At 39.9% G+C, this 19,648-nt stretch overlaps 1 protein-coding gene across 5 annotated transcripts in view; it reads right to left on the bottom strand.

The window, feature by feature from the left end:
- The window catches only part of FER (FER tyrosine kinase), a 161,522-nt gene that overhangs the window by 89,552 nt on the left and 52,322 nt on the right, over window positions 1-19,648 (bottom strand). For all 5 annotated transcript variants that reach the window (XM_071579890.1, XM_071579894.1, XM_071579891.1 and 2 more), the window contains exon 10: window positions 17,547-17,736. In XM_071579890.1, coding sequence (XP_071435991.1) covers window positions 17,547-17,736 — 190 coding nt within the window. The remainder of the gene's footprint in view (window positions 1-17,546; window positions 17,737-19,648) is intronic.

Raw genomic sequence — 19,648 nt, 5'->3', positions numbered from 1 at the left:
TCATGTACCTACTGTGCCTATTTGCTGGTTCCTACTCCTTGCTTCTGCAGATGCAGGGAACAGTCATTATTCCCTATTCACTTTCCCAATGTCATCCCAGACCAAACACTGAACAAATCTTTACTACATTTCCCTATATCAAAAATAGCATGGCCAGCAGGCCCAGGGCAGTGACCCTTCCCCTGGACTCTGCCTTGGGGAGGCCACACCTTGAGTGTTGGGTTCAGTTCTGGGCCCCTCAGTTCAGGAAAGAGATTGCGGGGCTGGAGCGGGGCCAGAGAAGAGCAACGAGGCTGGTGAAGGGACTGGAACACAAGTGCTGTGGGGAGAGGCTGAGGGAGCTGGGGGTGTTTAGCTTGGAGAAGAGGAGGCTCAGAGGTGACCTCAGCACTGTCTAGAACTCCCTGAAGGGAAGTTCTGGCCAGGTGGGGGTTGGTCTCTTCTCCCAGGCACTCAGCAATAGGACAAGGGGGCACAATGGGCTCAAGCTCTGCCAGGGGAAATTGAAGTTGAAGAGCAGAAAAAAATTCTTTCCAGAGAGAGTGCTCAGGCATTGGAATGGGCTGCCCAGAGAGGGGGTGGATTCCCCATCCCTGGAGGTTTTTAACCTGAGATTGGCCGTGGCACTGAGTGCCATGATCTGGTAAAGGGACTGGAGTTGGACCAAGGGATGGACTGGATGATCTCAGACGTCTTTTCCAACCCAATCAAATCCATGATTCTATGATTCCTTTCAGTTTGCTTTTTCAAGTCTGTAGTGCCCAGCCTACTTATTCACTAATTCTACAGAAGCTCCCCCATGTATCTGAGCATGGTGTTGCCTTTCTGAATTCTCCTACATCAATTTGCTAATTTAGGGAGTTGACAATATGAGTGATTACATTAAGACAACCTCTTCTAGGTGGTACACAGTGAAAGATAATTTCTATTGAGAAAAACTCCACTTAGATACTACCAAAAAAAATCCCAATGAGGACAGTGATCAAACTGAAATAGGTTTCCCAGAGGGACTTCCAGCGTACAACATGAAGGTGACCCTGCTCTGAGTAAGAAGTGGGACCAGATGGCCTCCCTTAGATCTCCTCCAAAAAATATTCTGCAGTTCTATGGCATTTGGGAAACCCATGCCCAACAATTTATACAGTGATGTAATGTTTTCTGCTCTCTTCTCTCTTTCTTTCCTGAAAATTTCTGGCATGTTTTTTTCGTTGTGATCACCAAGCAAGAAAAGAGTGCCCTGGTATCTTCAGGAACATTTAGACCTTATCTTGAGGGGTACCTGAGAAGTCATTACTGGTGCATGTGAAATAAAGCACTGCTACTACAAGCTGGTCTGCAGGAATGCAATTGCACAATATGAAGCCAATATTAAAAAGTTTTAAAAGGCTGTTAGAAATAATATGTGTAATTTTTTAAAAGTCAAGGAATTTACCTAACTTACCATCAAAAAATATTTGCTTTCTTTCCAAATAAAGTTTTCTGCTCTTATGATTACTGGTATGTATGACTCCTTCTATACCTAAATCTTGTACTTTCAATACAGACTACAAAGTTGGTTTGCTTTGATTTGTTTTGGTTTGAGATTTTTTTCTTTGTCTGTTTTATGTTGTGTTTTTTCCAGGAAAACAGCAATAAGAAAAAGTATTAAACAAAAGATTGGTGAATTATTGGCAGACAAAAACCTGAAAGCCTTTGACAGATTTTACTTTAAAAAAGGATCATATGTCAGCAAATACTCTGTGTAAATAAATTATTTTTTTTTAAAAGAATCATGACTACTATATTATGATTGCCCCTTTGCTTTCTTTTTTGAAACACTATCTATCATAACAGAAAATAAAGTTAAGTTTTTTGCTCTACATTTTCTGTTTTAATTAAGAGTTTCAGAGGACTAATTTTTCAAGCTACATATGAAATGTCAGGGAAATGTCACCTTCATCTTTGAAATAATTAGTAAATCTTCCAAACACACAAATATGGATTAAAGGTCTTTAAGGAAGTAGAGCCCCTCTTAAATGAGGCTGGCAACAAAGCTTCCAGAAATGCAGTACATTTTATAACTACATTCCTAACAGCTTTTTTTATTTTTTTAAAAAAGATTATATTTTTATTTCACCAAATTATCATCAAAAATGTCAACAGTTCTCTCGAGAATAAGATTACTAAATGTACAGCACGTAAGATGAGGCACCGAGACCTTGCACAAAAACTGTTCCTGTGGAAGGCAAAAGCAGCCAGACAAAAGGCTTTTGCAATACAGAGAGGTCCCTGAAATTCAGTAAACTCTTTGCTTAACAAATGTTTCTCTTTGCCTAATAATGTATCTCTACATCACTAAATCCTAAGGCACATCCATTCACTGATCACATAATGATGCCAAATAAAAGGACATTTGATTTCAATAAAGGCAATTTAGGAAACCAATTCAGACTTCTGAAGGCTCAAAGACAAATTTAGAATGAATAGAAGCTTTTGAAAAATTAAGTTTAAATGCCATTACTTTATGTAACTGTGGAAACACGTAACAGGGAAAATGAAGACTTCCATCCTACAAAACCTCAGGCCAGCATGTACATTAATTGTTTCACTGATTTCAAGACCACTGTTATTAATCAACACTGCTATTATTTACTGAATGTACAAAATTTTTATTAATACTTACACTATCACACACTATCACTTCTCTAGTGTCAAGGAATAAAAAATTGCCAAATATCAGTCTGTACAGCACTTGCTACATGTGAAAGAGAAGAAGCTTTTCATGGCATGATCCCTCTTCTTCTTGGCTGCCATTGCCACATCACAACAGACTCCAGATATACACAGAATTCTCTCCTGCTACACTTCTGTGTCAGCTCATGAAGTTGCAACAGGAAAACATAAAACATTGCACAGAGTGCTCCCAGTTGCACAAAAGCAAGAAAGGTTGCACAGAATCATAGAATCATAAAATTATAGAATCATAGAATGGATTGGGTTGGAAAAGACCTCCGAGATCATCAAGCCCAACCCTTGGTCCAACTCTAGTCCCTTTACCAGATCATGGCACTCAGTGCCACGGCCAATCTCAGCTTAAAAACGTCCAGGGATGGGGAATCCACCCCCTCCCTCTCTGGGCAGGCCATTCCAGTGCCTGATTACTCTCACTGGAAAGAATTTTTTTCTGATGTCCAACTTAAATTTCCCCTGGCAGAGCTTGAGCCCATGCCCCTTGTCCTATTGCTGAGTGCCTGGGAGAAGAGACCAACCCCCACCTGGCCAGAACTTCCCTTCAGGTAGTTCTAGACAGTGCTGAGGTCACCTCTGAGCCTCCTCTTCTCCAGGCTGAACACCCCCAGCTCCCTCAGCCTCTCCCCAAAGGACTTAATTGGCATCTCACACCCTCTGGCAGGTCCCCATCCAAAAAACAACGGGAGTATGAATTAATTGCTGGTCACGATCAGCATCTGCCAGGACATCTTGTTCAACATCCAGACTGTGCTGCTGTTCACGAAAGTCAGCAATCACAACAAGTCAAAAACCTGTGAATGAACCTCTGTTCCAGGCCAGAACAAACAATCTGAACCAAAGACAACAACAGATACGAGGCAGGAGTACACAAATTGGATGGGAATGTACTACCTTTCTTCAAACACATTCCTGTTTCCAGACTTTTTCATACTCGTAATCTAGATATAATTCTTAGCCTAAAAACAAGCATTTATGGCAGTTACCCACACTAACAACATCACTGAATTAATGAGATTTCATGAAAGTGACTCGAAATTTCAAGAATAGAACCAGATTTAAAAAAGAAAAACAACAACATAAAGCTCATAATACCTTAGAGAAAAAATGTTAAGGGATCATAAAACATGCAAAGCAAACCATGTGAAAGGAAATTGTGTATTTTCATCAGCTAAACTTTACAGTTTGTCAGGTGGCTACGAAAAGCACGTTTTATTAGCTAGATAAAACATGCATCCACAAATCATTTCAATTTAACAATTCTTAGGAGCATTTTGGAAGCAAAGAGGTTCATTTTATTGTGTGCTTTGACACTGTATACAGCCAGCTGAAGTAGTTTCAGGTGTGTATGACCCAAATTCTCAGAAAACAGAGAAATACAGTAAGACCAGAACTGATGCCCCAAAGCTGTAACCAAGATCAAAATTACAGCTGCCATTTGAAGTGATAAGAGTCATCAATGTGAAATATGTTTTCAAACTAGTTACATACGTGCATAACACACACAGATTGATCATGTCATCTTTGGATCATATGTTACAAGAGAGAAGTTAAAAGGTAACTTTTAAAGTTAAAAAGGGGAAAAAACCCAAAACCCAACAAAACCTGAGCTAGAAAGAAAATTCTTGATAAGGTAATGGAAGAGATGGATTTTTTTCCACATTCACAAGTGTTATGATTTGTTACTCATATTTAAAAAACTTCATCTCTATTTGGCTGAACATCAACTGAAAATATCAGTTTTTCTCATCAATTTTTCTCCACTAATGAGGGACATCAGTGTAGTGAATAAATTATATGTCCTGAATTTTCATACACTCTTTTTTCCATAAAGGTAGAGAGTGGTTTAGGCACCTTAACAAATGACAGTATTCGGTCTTGGCACTTCCTCACTGCACAGGGAAGTTTTAGGTGGCCAGTAGCGAGCTGAACTTTTACAAAAAGTTTACAGCAAACTTTTCAAATGGATAAATATAATTTAAGAACTTACTTAAGAACCAAGCTACACACACAGAATTTCACACAATGAACTCAGCAGATGACACATATATAAACACAACTTCAGGACATTTTTACATAAGGATCCAGACCAGTGAACATCAGAAGTCTCGCAAAAAATGGCCAAAAGACCTCAATTCCTAATGTTCTCTGCAAGAGTCAGCTACTGAAATAGGCAGTGATTAAGATCACCCACAGCTACCACAAGCATGTTGGTGAATTCCTGAAAAGCAGTGCACATGCCAAAGAATGACATTTGGAATGGAAATTACTAACCACAAACGTAAAATAACAGTAATAGGCTTGGTAGAAATCCTTATATTTACACACTCTGCAGAGTGAGAAACACAAACCATTCTCCTTTTGTCATTACTAGGAAAACCTGTGTTTGTTTTTTTTAAACCTCCAGAACTCCTAGACAGGAAGCCAAGCCACGTTTCAGCAGAGCACAACACAAAATCTGTTTTCAATCCTTTGCTCCTGACCTGCACAGGCAAAGGCCCTCTGGTCCCACTGAGTGAAGTGGCTCTGGTATCTTTACAAAAGATGGTCTCATAAAGCAAATCTTTATGTCAGTTTGTAGGTGGGGGATGAGAAGGCAGCAGAGAGGAAAATGACAGATCAGAGCCACAAGCAGCTGAGTTACTGCTGCCATAGAGGGTAGTCCAAAGATGTTCCAGGAATGTACAGGGAATACAGACCTAAGGCAAGGGGTCAATGAGAAGGATGGTTTGAAGGTTTCTTCCTAGAGATACTAAAACCAAAATTTTGCCTGACCTCCACCTAAGCAAAGGTTTCATTCGAATCAAGATTTTCTAGGGAGGACTGCATTTTAGAGTTCAGCATTTTGTATCCAGAGAAGACCTGGATCCAGTAACTGGATGCTGTATCAGCTGCATAAAGGGAAAACTAAAGCTACAGGTGCAAGTACTCTGTGCATCAGCCAAGGTAGCAGAGCAGAGTGCCAGCTGGGGGTTATGCAGCCCAAAGACATCTAAATGCAGTATTCACAAACATAACATGAACTGAATATAACATCTGTTAGTGACTGCACTTAGTACACAGGTCAACCACTTCAATTAGAAGGCACTACACTGAAACAGGAGGAATGACACAGTTTTTCCATATCTCACTAAATGTATTTAAAAGCTGTTGAGTTTGGTTGCTTTTTAGTCACAGATACAGACAGTAATGCCTACTAAAGATAAGTGCCTGACAAATCTAGTGGTGGAGTCCAGATTTTAGGCATTTAAGTCCAAGAAACTCTGATCAGATCCCTGGAAGGGATGAGAGGCACTAAAGCAGCTACACCCTGAAGTGCCAAGAGCTTTTAGGGGAACAGCAGACAGAGTGAACATGTAAGGGAGGAAGAGGAAACAAGAACAGCATCATGCATATTGCATGACCTGCAAATCTGTAAGGAACCATAAATCCTTCTATGGTTCACAAGATGCCAAGAACTAAACACTCAGCAGCTGTGGACTCCCAGGCTGTAGGCAGGGACTGGCAACCCAACCTTTGCGGAGATCTGTGCCAACCTACAGAAAACAGTGTTCTCTCAGGGGATGGGGTGGGGAAAACCCCGAGTCTTCCCCTAACTTGTTTGTAGAGTCTCTCCAGCCAATCAACACACGACTGCATCAGAGGTGCAATGATTTGTTATTATACATTTCTGACTAATAGAAACATAACATTTCTTGGATTCTGCACTCTAGGTGCTGGCACCTACCAATCAGAACCTCTCTCATATTTCATTGACTGGCTCCAGCTGACTCACTGACTGGCTTTACTGAATCCACCTGTCCAGCTACGTCAAGCAGAAAGAAACAGCATCACATGTTATTTTATCTGGCAGGATACAAAGCTAATTCTTCTTTCAATAAACAGTGTTATTAAATACGGACTGGTGATTGCATCCTTTTTCAAAAATCATATTGTGAGAGGATGCATTTGTATTATCACCACAAAACAAAGTTTCATGCAGTTAATCTCAAAGAGTTTCAGTCCAATGGACACAACAGGTCCTAAGCCAGATCCACATTGACATCAGCTGTATTAGAGAATAAAACTGAATCTGTCCTAACTGGAAAGAGCTTGTAGTATGCCAAGATTCAAATTTGATCAGGTACTTCTGTTTGATAGCTAGCACAGTCAGAATGACACGTTTGCTTTTGGTTTTCACAAATCCCTGTTTATCCACAAAATCAGCTTACATGTTAGTAGATAAAATGATAGAGTGACTTTGTGACAGCTGCAACACACAACTTGAGCAGCGTATCTGAGGTAGGCTTAACGAGTAATCTCTGTAGAGTGCCAAAACCACAACTATCTGCCAATTTCACAGATTTCACAGAATATTCTGAGTTGGAAGGGACCCACAAGGATCACTGAGTCCAACTCTTAAGTGAATGGCCCACAATTTAAGCAACAGAACAGTAAAAATGCAAACCCTAGAAACAGGCAGTGTTCAAATTCTACTCTGAGTAAAGCCTGTGGTCCACTGAACTCATGTATAGATCACAGCTATAAATCATAAACACAAACAAAACTATTCTGAAAATACAGACATCAAGGAAGAAGGACTCAGTGTGCAAGTCTCACTAATGGGATGAATGAATAACAGATTTCAACCCTATCCAAGCTGAAGTTCATAAATTTTATCTAGCACAATGAGCCAAAATAAACAAGCAGCTTTTTTCTGCACAAATACAGAAAGACTTTGAGTTATGCTCAGTCAACAGATGGAGCCTTTCACATGTTTCAGTCATTACAAAAAAGGTCTGTCCAACAAGCAGTCTCTCCTCGAAGGTCACAGTACTTATTAAGCATCCTCAAGCTGTTTTTCAAATCGAAGGCCAGTCTCCCCTGTTACTGAAAAAACTCCTGTTGCATGTCCCAAAAAAAGGAATAATTTCTACAGTTTATGAGTATAGTTACATATGACTCAATGCATCAACTTCTCAAAACATATGTTGAAAAAAAACCCTGAGAAAATACTTCTCACCGTGGTAGAAAATCCTTTTTTCCTCACTTATCACATGTTATAAAGCTACATTTCATTATCACAGTGTTCCCAAGACAGTTCAAAGCCAGCATCAAAATGTAGATACAACTATCCCTATAAACAGAGTTAATTTACTAGTTATATCTATAAATCTGTATCTATATTTATATCTCTCTATATATCTATTTATATCTATATTTATATATGTATATATTTATATATGTATATCTATATTTATATCTATATATCTATATTTATATATGTGTATATTTATATATTATATATTTATTTATATATTTATATATCTATATTTATATAGATAGAGATTTATAGATATAACTAGTAAATTAACTCTGTTTATAGGGATAGTTGTATCTACATTTTGATGCTGGCATTGAACTGCCTTGGGAACACTGTGATAATAGCTATATGATATATGATAGATATAAATATATCTATATCTATATAAATATGTATCTTTATAAATCCTTACAGACTAAACAGATCAACCACACAAAAGCAGCAAGACCTGAAGTGGACCAAACCCTTCCAATACACAACCAGAGCTTTGGGTACCACCACAGAAGAGCTCGAGAAGAAAAAAGTTGCATTTTTTTCAAGGAAGTCATTCAAAACATCTACATGGGACTGGCAGACATGAGTCACAGCTTGATGTCAGGCAGGATCCCTCAGGCTAATCTAAACTTACACACAGTGGTCTGAAAATTGGATTGCCATTCTGGTTTCCTGGACAGTAGCTGGCAAGAACTTCCCCACATGGCTGAAAGTAAGTAGAAGCCACAAAGCAAATCATACACTTAAATCTGGCAATAAACTACCAGTGGCACTATATGAAAACCATAAATCATAATTTCAAGAATTATTTTAGGACTTTTAGAAGCATAATAATTACTTTTAAGGACAAGAGGGTATTTTTAATCAGCCACTTAATAAGAACTAGACAAAAGCAGAGAGGTGATTCGAAGCAGCCCAATTCTATCACATTGCTTTCTGTGTGTTCCCTAGAGCCCATGAGAAGTTAATAACCCCATTAAATTGGTCCCATCACTATGAAAAAGATGCAAGAAGCCAAGGGTGATGACTCTGGCAGAGAGTTAATGCTTTCCTCCCAACACACAAACATTCCCACACATACTGAAACATCTGCTGGACACCAGTATGCAATTTCTGTTCAAAGGGAAACTTCTGAGAGAAGCTTCCCTAATCCACAGAGATTTTGACTGAAATAACAAATCCCCAGTGGGTATGCAGTGCTGCAACAGTACCGTGGTGAAACCTTCTTCCTCCAGGCAAAAATACTGGTCTTGCAACATTTTTGGCAGTTCAAGAGAGATATATATATACTTATCTCAAGTGCTTATTTCTCACTTTCACACAGAGAGCAATAAACTAATTCTGCACTTCAAATATTCTAAGAGTTTTGTTTCTGTGAATGAGCCACCTCCCTCAGTTCCTCACAAAGTTTGCATACTCTCCTAATTTTGCCTTTCCCCAAGACTAGGCTATTGCCCAACACTTCTTGCTAACCTTAAGAAGTATTTAATTTCTGAGCCTTAGTGTGAATTTAATCTTTTACTTCAGAAGGTTTTAGGTACATTCACTGGGAAGAGGTTTGACAGCTCCACTGACCTCTCCTCTTGTAAATTCTGGACCAGTCAGTAATACCCACATGGGACAAAGTATGACTGGTTTTATCTATTACCTGCAGGTCTCTGTTTTGTCCTTCCTCTGATGTATTCCCATCAGGCAAGTCAGACTTACAAAAAGAAGCAGCAGACACTAGAACATGCTCACTATGAGAGAAAGAGGAATAAAATTCATTGTCCACACTTCCTAGAAGCATCTGACATTTGGGGCATTTTGGCTCTATCTTAAATTCTGGCTGTAAGCCAGAAACACAGGTCCCAGCCAGCAAGCTTGGGAAGTGGCTCAAAACAAAGGTCACTGTCCAGGCCTCCAACAAATACAACTGTTTATTGCCAAGTCTTCTAAGAACTAATCGACAAAATTTCTACAACATGACTGGACTGACAGCATTTCCTCTGGTGAGCCTAAAATAAAAAAAAAACTGATTAAGGATACCAATGCTGCACAGATTAAATTTCACCCTCTTTGTATTGACAAATAAGTTAAAATCTTGAAACAGCATAGTGGAAGTGTATAAGGTTTACAAATATATAAACCAACTAACTGTGAAGGGCTCCCCTACCATGCCCTGTTATAATCTCAGTTTTATATAAATGTCATGAGCCTCAAATCACTACAGAATTACTTACAAGGACAGATAAGGGAGATGTCTGGCAATGCATTACAAAGCGTAAGAATGCCTCAATTCTTCTGAATCAAAAAGAAAAATGACAAATTTATCTCTACTGTTGAGCTTTCTGCTATTGCTGCAATGGGCTGCCACAGAAGGCAGTCATTTTCCTGCACTTATGTGAAAATAAAGTTTCTGTATAACGTGAGACAGCACGGGAAAAGGAGACCCCCTTTTAGGGGGGCAGGTGCATCTCTCAGCTGATTATGCTTCAGGACTTTATGATCCATCATCTAGAATGTATGTAATGCAGCATCTTTAGTCACACAGCCAACTCCTGTAAATGCCCTTTCATATCTATGTAACTGACTGCGAAAAATTCAAAACATACAAATGGATTACATTTGTCAATTTCAATTTTAGTGAGAGCCCTGAAAATATTCACTGCAAACCCAAACCTGCAGAGGAAGACTCTGACTATTGGTTTGCTGATCACACTATAAGCAGCACCAAGTCAAGGGTTCTAAAAAGCAGGGATGGAAAGACAAAACATTCACTTTTGGTAGAATGATTTACAAACAATAAAAGTAGCACTTCAGCTCTGTTTCATCCATTTAATATTTTTCTTCTGTAACAACTAAGAATTAATTTTTAATTATCACAGTCTTCACCAAAAGCTGGCTTATCTTACTTTTACAGCAATCATAAGATCTCTGAAGCCTTTTAAAAAGGAATGACAAATAGTAAAAGCAATTATGTATGAGGTGAACTTTTACATTTTTTCCTTTTGAGTAATTCTGCTACAATATTTGGATTATTCCGTCATTAGCAGTCTTTTGGCACTGAGCTCCACCTGCTGACAAGTCTTTCAAGTACTGCAGAGCTCCCAAACCAAGTCTCAGTTTTATCACTGTTCCAGTATAATGCTGCAGTGCACAAAATAAATCCATATGAAATACTTCTACGGTGAGAACATCGTATTATTTTAAATACATATTCTTAAAAATAATGGATTTGTGCCTTTATAAAATCTGTTTGTACCATGTAAGGAAAAAGGTGAAGACACATTAGAGTGGCACACAGACTTCACTATATTATTGGTAAACAAGATTAATTACTATTTTATATTAACTAAATCCATTGCCTGGCTTAAGCACTCCCTGAAGATTTCCTATGCTGCAACAATTTCCAAGGCAATACTGATGCTGTAAATGTAAAGCCTTACCATGAAATACAAATTTGCATAATTGAACTTAATTACCTGAGTAAATGTTTAGCTGGCACTGCAATATTCAAAAAATTAATTATATTTTTATTTCTAATCTGATCATTACACGTACAAAGTTTTGCTGCTGTTGTTTTCTTCATTTGAATTATCACAGACCACTGCCATGCTTTGTTGATCATATTAACAGCAAAAATGCCACATGTATCTAGGACAAATGACAGGCCACACATCCACTGACTGAGCACCTAGAAATTGAAAAGTTAGCTCAAGTAGCTTCCAGTTACTGGCTAATGATATGTAACAGTTTGGCTATTACTCCATTTTTGGCAAAATATATCTGTTTACAAGGAATAACCAGCTTTTCCTTAGTATCTGCCTCCAAACTTGTTAACGTAAGTACAGAAGAAAATGTAAATTCTCATTCTCCCATCAACACAGTGTATAGTATAACTGTGTAAGATTTTGTCTGCAATGGATAGTTCAGTAGAAAAATATAACTGCTAGAAACAATAAAATATGTTTCATTTTGCCACACACCATGACATAATTGCTAAATGCCATGTTCAGGAAAAAGCAAAAATAGATTTTTTTTCAATTCCTTGCTATGATAACATGATTGAACAAAATAGAATCATTCAGCAATTTTCTTTTTTTCTAAAATATGTACATGAATAACAATACACAGTTAACATTCCACAAAAAAAAATGAAATATATTGACTAAACCAAAACCCAGTGAAGACACTAGCAGAGTATGAGACTTCCTGCAGCCAAGAGGCAAAAAAAGAACACAGGAATGAAGTTCTAAGATGCATGTAACATGACATTGTCTATAAAAACACATCTAACAGCATTTCAAAGTTTCACTCCTTGTTAGTGTTCTATTATGGAATTACATAATGTAAGAGATGGAAAACAAAAAAATTTGAGCACTATTACACCATGAGATTGGCTGTATTTATAATATAAATACTTAGATATGAAACTTTACAAAACTGCTTTGCACATCCTGTTTTTCATTTTAATTTACAAAAAAAAATCACTTGTGACTGAGGACATGAAAATTTACTTCACATGGATGCTGACAACACAAGTCAATTATGATTTTGTAATTCTTTGGAATTACAAAAGAATTTGTAAAGAATTTGCAAAACAAGTGTTTATGATTAGTTTCTGAAAAGAAATAAATAACCACATTCAAAAGTGCAGTATCAGAGTAACATTCAGAAGACCTTCTCTCATATAAGGAGAAGAAACCTAAACGAATTTATAGCTGGAGAAACAATGATCCTCTTGAATGATACAAGGATGAGCCACCAGCAGCAAGAACATTTCATTTCTGATCATTTAGCAGCTCTCTAATATTGAAGTGTTTTAGTAAACAAAACAAAAAAATCCCATTATAAAAACCTCCAGGATGTTTATTTATACAAACAGCCCAACAGGGTATTATTTTTCTATCTTGAGATACTGACAAGACAGCTCTCTCAGGGCACAGCAATTTAAAAAAATATAGTTTATTTTACACTGTGGTTGTATCTACCTCTGTTTAGTCACTTCTATTCATACATGGTATCAGCTCAAGAGTTAAAGAAAACTTACTCAAGGGAAATCACCCATCACTTAAGTTGGTCATATTCCCACAGTTCAGTCATAGTAAGGGCAAATCATGCCTGGCAATCTGGTGCCTACCACGACGGGCTGACTGCAGCAGCAAACAAGGGAAGAATGACTCCCAACTAATGTCATCCACCCAGACTCTGTAAGGCCTTCCACACAGTCCCATAAGAAATCCTTATCCCAGGCTGGAAAGATGCGGGATTGAAGGGTGGACCACTCTGTGGAATAGGGAATTTGCTGGATGGACTTAGAGCCAGAGAGTTGTGTCAATGGCTCTGTGTCCAGGCAGGGCTGGTGATGAGTCATGTCCCTCAGGACTCTGCCTTGGGACTGTGACCCCTTAGTATTTTCATCAGTGACACAGATAGTGAGATCCAATGTGTCCTCAGCAAGTCTGCAGATGGCACGAGGCTGAGGGGCACAGGTGACACAACAGAGGGATATAATGCCAGCCAGAGTGCCCTGGATAAACTTGGGAAGTGGGCCCATGGGAACCTCATGAAGTTCAGCAAGTCCAAGTGCAGTGTGCTGCAGCTGGGTTGGCACAATCCTAGACATGAGCAAAGACTGGGAGAAGAACTCGGAGAGAGCAGCTCTGCTGAGAAGGACTTTTGCTGGCAGACAAAAAGATGAATGTGAGCCACCAGTGCAGGCTTGCAGTCCAAAGGGCCAACCATGTCCTGGGCTACATCCAAAGCAGTGTGGGCAGCAGGTCAAGGAAGGTGATTCTCCTCCTCTACTCTGCCCTTGCGAGACTCCACCTGGAGTGCTGTGTCCAGGTCTGAGGTTCTCCACACAAGGAAGACATGGAACAAATCTAAAGGAGAGCCACTGGGTTGATCACAGGGCTTGAGCACCCCTCCTACAATAACAGGCTGAGATACTTGGGGTTGTTCAGGCTGGAGAAGAGAAGGCTCCAGGAATATCTCACTGCAGCCCTTCAGCACTTAAAGGGAGGTTATAAAAGAGATGGAGAGTGACTTTTTGCAGTGCCAAAACATGACAAGGGTAAACATCATTAAACCAAAAGAGGAGAGGTTCCAGCACCTGAGCAGAGTCTCGCTTTTCCGGGAATACAGCTCTGGCTGGGGCTGTGAGAGAGGCAGCCACCCAACACCACCTTAATCCTCTCTCTTGTGTTGCAGGGTGTCAGTGGTGCTCCTCTCATGTGCAGAGACATGACTGCTGATTATTTATGGCTTACTGGAGTGACTGGCTGGGGAAAAGGCTGTGCAAGGGCCAAACGCCCCAGAGCCTACACCTCCTCTCAGCACTTCTACCGTGTGCTGAGTAGATGGGCCATCACCCAGAGGTAAGGGTTTCTCCAACATCATGGGCATGCCATCATTTTATATAACACCTCAACCACCCACACAGAAGGCAATGCCAATACCAACACCATCAGGCAGGTTAAACTGCCTATTTCCAATCTGAAAGTTGGTGGAATTCTTCACTGGGGTGCAGGAGCTCCTGTAAGTCCTAAGCAGGAAAACCAGCTTTAGCAGTAGGATGTACAGCATCCAGTACAGGCTGCATGAACCACAACCATTTCCTTCTGGGGCAATGCCTGCTCATCCAAAGAAAGCCTCAGTGCTAATGGCCGGCTCTGACCCATGCACGTAAATGCTGAACTTGACTTAGCTTTGGAAATAAAGTTGTCTGTTTTCACAGTTAAACGTGTCCTCAGTCCCATTCAGACTTATGTGGAAGGAAAGGACTTCCCCACCTGGCACCTGCAAAATAAGTCTGCACGTTCAAGAGGGGCTTAGCTCTTCCTGCAAGCTTTGCCTTGAAGAAGAAAGGGAAGTGGTAATTCTGCACAATTCAAAGTCTTCAGATCAAACTTTAGAAGTCATGCTTCATGATGAGTCTTCTCTGCAAGGGTAGCTTGGATGATCAGCATTATTCATAAAAGGTGAAGGCACTCTGAACTCTCAATAATATAGGCCATCTGAATTACATAAACTAGAGCAAGTTACTTAACAAAGTACTAAATCCACAGTAAAAATGAATGTTAAAATTGTCCCTGACATATGAATACATCCCTGGCTCACTTTCACAAGCTACCCTAACTGTAAATTTACTGGTTAAAAAAGTAAACCAACAAAACCCCACCTTATCTTCTATTTCAGCTTACCTAACATCACTTTGCCTGTTAAATATTTCTGGCTGTGCTTATGCCTGCTTTTATACCAACTTCCTGTTCTCTTATTTTACCTTCTTCCTTATACCAGACTGAGCCTCTCATCATTAGAACCTTTCTTAATGCCTCTCAGTTGCTCTCAATGTCTCCTCTCTGCAACCTTTGCCTTGGGTTTAAGTGCAGCAGGGCAGAAAGGCAGGGTGGCTTCTGAAAGAAAGACACCAGGAGACAGACACTGGTCTCTCCCCTCCAGGGAGCTTGCCCTGCTCAGCAAATGCAGCACAAGTAGCTGGCTCCTGCTTTTCAGCCCATGAGTGCCCTGAACTGCAGGGCATGAGCAAGGTTCCACCTTAGAACTGTAGTAGGCAGACTGACAAGATGAGCTGGTACAGGATTTACCAAATTCATGGAGAATGGGATGTGATGCTGAGAGCAGGAGCAACCTTCTCAGTCTACAGCATCAAACTGCACATCCTTAGCCATGAATCTCAGGTGCCACAACCATCCTTGGGCCCAGAACACAACAAAACTTGTATACAGCCAGGACAGGGAGCCTGCCAGAGGTGCTGCTGTGGCTGACATGGCCAGTATAGACTGTGCTGCATCAGTGTTTTGCTGTGCTTTGTGCAGGAAGGTTGACACTGGCCCCTCAATACCCAAACACATCCTGGTGGTAAACTGCTGCAGAGAGCAGGGTAGCAGTGAGCTTCCCAAAGAGACTGTGATGCCACACAGGGTGTTTCTCTGCAAGCTGCTAGCAGGCAATGCTGGGAGCCAGGCTCTGCTGCCTGGTCAGGACCTGCACAACCTCCTCCTGACAGCAGAGCACTCAACGGGGCTCTGTCAGCAGTGCCCAGTCCTGGCTTCTGCCTCCCCTCTTGCTTGGAACCCACCACAGGTACTAAGGCATTGGCACAGGTTGTCCAGAGAAGGCGTGGCTTCTCTGTCACTGAAAGAATCCTGCTCTAGGGAGAGCTGTCCCTGCCCGTGGCAGTGAGGTTGGAAGCAGACACATCTTTAACATCCCTTCGAATTCAAACCACCCTATGGCTCTATGACTCTCCACTGCCTCGTTCCCCTGCCCTCCCCCCAGAGGCCAGTGTGCCCTGGACACAGAACCAGCCATGCTGTGCCACCAGCCCTGAGCCGAGGGCACAGCCGGCAGCTGCACAGGCAGTGACGAGCCCTTGCTTTGGACACCTCACATGTGCCGCTGCCAGCGAGGAAACTCCTGTGCCTCTGCCCTGCGGCTGGCCATGTGCAAGCCTGTGCTCAGCACAGGGGATTATTCCCTTCCACCCACTGAAACAGAGATTTGGATACCAGAAAGCAGACTTTAGTAATCTTGAACTCAAGTGGAAGAGCACCATTCTCATGATTAGACACATCATCTCAATTAACCCTCATAGGCAATATTCACTAGCACTACTACAGGATATTATATTAAATAACTAACAAGTTAGCCTACCCCAAAAAGATTCCAAGTGTCCTAATCTTTTGCAATCATTATCCTGATTCTTCTTTTCTTTCTTCATTCTGCATTTTGTAAACTCCTTCTGGGCCGTGAAAAGCATACAAGCTTTCTAAAATAATGTTTTGTACCATTGTAAATGACAATGATCTGATAGTGCCTTGTAAATATTCAACAGTAGTGGAAGGGAGAGAATGCTGACAATTAAGTATAACCGTAGAATTTGAATCAAACCTGGTTCCACAAATAGATGAAGGGAAAAAAGCATTCCTCTCAGAAACAACCATTTCATTATCATTTCACTGAGCTATTGCCCCATGGGCCACAAGCAATGTCAGGCTAAATCTCAGGGAAGTCCCAAGTATCTCAGAGATGTCAAACCTAATCCATGAAGGCAAACACTACTGTTTGTCTCTTTAGTAAACAGGCAGTGTTCGTTTGCTTTCTTATGCGACCTACTGATTCTGCACAAAGCTGCATGCTATGGAGAAAAGAAGTCTCAAAATATTAGCAAAGTAAGGTACTTGTTTAAATAACTCAGGGTCTCATCAGAGAACAAGAACTTCCTTTTGATTATTAAGGGCATGCAAACATATAAAAGTAAGTTGCAAAGAAACCAATGTTCAGTTCTATTTAAAAAAGAGTAATTACAGTACATAAAATTATATTTTCAATTACAGAATGTGTGCAGTGATTCCATGAGCTTTTACTGTTAATTTTATACCTATAACAGTGAATGTATTTCTTCAACAGTCAAGGAAATCACCAATAGCTACTCAGTCACATTTACTAAATCTATTTAAGGGTTAACACTTTTATAGAACAGCCTAATGAGAATCTAAGCATCAGCTGTACAGAAGACCAATCCAAGTGCACAGACATGGATTGTTATGAGTTACTGCAACTTCAAAAAAAATATAAACTCACACAACTGAACTGTTTGTCCAAACAAGTTTCCACAAAAGCAAAGTGAAGTTCTATCCCTTTAGTCACCCCACTGGGTATCCTGATCCTCTGATCCCAGGACTGAAGTATAATAGCAAAGCTATACAATTTAGTAAAACAGATGTAAACTCACCATAGAAGTCACTGATCTGGCATCTTCTTCATAATTCACTACAGGTGGTGGCTCTTTCCCATCATTCTCTTGAACCTTTTGTTCCAGTAGTTCTTTCTGGGCTGCAAATTTTGCCTCAGAGCATCTTAATTGTTGAACTGTTTGCTTAAGCTCTTCAAGTGCTTGCTTTTGGCTCAGCAAGAGCACAATACTGCAAAGAAAGATAACAATTTAAAAATACATATGATTTAAAATACATTATTTTGTTTCATAAAAGCTGGGAGGGGAGAGCATGACAATTTCTCAATACAATTACTTATTCCAAGGACGATGGAGCAATTCTAGAAAATTTTCAAGACAATGCCAGCAAACATCCATTCTCTTTTCTCTATCACAAACATCACATTGTAATAAATGTAGATAAAACTATTGTTTTCCTTCACTTTTGACTGAATTTATAAACACAAGGATCACTGTCCTTTGGAGAATAAATCTTTAGATAATAATTTCCAGTGATGAGAAATTCACTGCAATATACCTAGTTGTTGTAATGATAACTTGAACTATTAAACTTAACTCATATCCAGTATAAATTCATCTGGCATCAAGTCAGAGATATCTGTTGTTTCCTCTACTCTGTAAGTATTTCTAGATTGCATGATAACAGTCTTCTAATGAAGCCAATTAAATTGATCTCTGTGAGAAGCTAAAAGTAACTTTTTGTTGCCTTGTTTTTTATGGATCTCCTCTGAACACCTCTCATACCTCTGAATAACCGAGATAGATGTGATTCAACCATTTCTGAAGGACAAGCACTTAGAACACCTGCAGGTACCTAGATGACTATTATTCCAAAGAACTGCCAAAACCAAAGATTGACAGAAGTTGCCTCTAAGACAGAATCTTCCACAGTGTAACACCAACGTCCTTAAAAGCACTGAACTGGGGCCCAGTGACATGGTCTGTAAGAGATGCAGATTTCTCATAGTCTACAAGAACAGATGAAGAAGGCAAAGGGACCAGAACTGTGAAGAATGAGGAAAATAGAAAGAAAAAGCAAAGTATTTTGTCAGTCTGTATCTTCAGGATAATCCCTGGAAGGTGGACCCTCCTGCAAACTCTGGCCTTAAAGAAAAAAAGGAAAGGCAAAAAGTATTCATATTGAGATTGTTTTTTCACAAACTGATGCTGAGAAAAATGACTATTCAAACAGGTTTGAAAGTGATAAAGGCACCACTTGTCATAAAATCCTCATTGGCAGGAAAAGGTAAAAATCATATCCCTACAGATGAGCATTATACTAAGTCACTAATGAGCGAAACTCCTCGCTATCAGCAGGAGGATCATTCATGCAAAAAGGATAAATGTGATGTATGGGGACACGATTACAGGATCCAAAACTGAGATGTGTCATCAGGCTGCACACATTTAAAAGCATCACGCAAGAAAATAAACAATTTTCCTGACATTATCCTCAAGATAATGTTCTTTCAACTGATCCTTATAATGAGAGAAAAAGGACATCGCCCTGTGAAAATAATGGTCTTCCACCACCAGCACAGCTTTGGTGAATACACATTGTCCATAATGACATCCCCAGCACAGAAAGGTTTCTACCTATCATGACACAGTGATAACAAAACATCCTCTGCAAGTGAAAAGTCACAAACTAGTCTCTTTCTTAAACTGAGGTAAGATGGATTACCACCTAATTGGTTTTCCCAGGTTCAGCTCTGAATGCTTCCCACTCCAGCCATGCATGAGGAATTGGAATCTATAAAATTATTTGTCTATGGCTTACATGAGTGCAAACTTTACAGTCCTTGCTGCTAGCAAAGTGCTACCAGCAACCTCACAGAGTGAGGCATGAAGAACCCCTGCATGTCAGGGCAACACATCAGAAACTGGTAAAAAGGTAAACAATCAAAATCCAAATTTTCAATATGCCATCTTGTCAGGAGGGCAGATGGTCTGACACTTGACAGATACATATATAATCAAAATATAATTAAAATATTCTCTGCGTTGAAGGCAATATCATCATTTGAAGACAAAAAGGGTTATTAAGTGACAGGATAACAGTACCAAAATAATGCCATATGGTACAACAGCAGTCCTAATGA

The sequence above is a fragment of the Pithys albifrons genome, chromosome Z (genome assembly GCF_047495875.1).
Source record: "Pithys albifrons albifrons isolate INPA30051 chromosome Z, PitAlb_v1, whole genome shotgun sequence".
Taxonomy (NCBI): domain Eukaryota; kingdom Metazoa; phylum Chordata; class Aves; order Passeriformes; family Thamnophilidae; genus Pithys; species Pithys albifrons.
The sequence above is the reverse complement of the archived record's forward strand: the minus strand, read 5'-3'. Positions and strand labels throughout refer to the sequence as shown.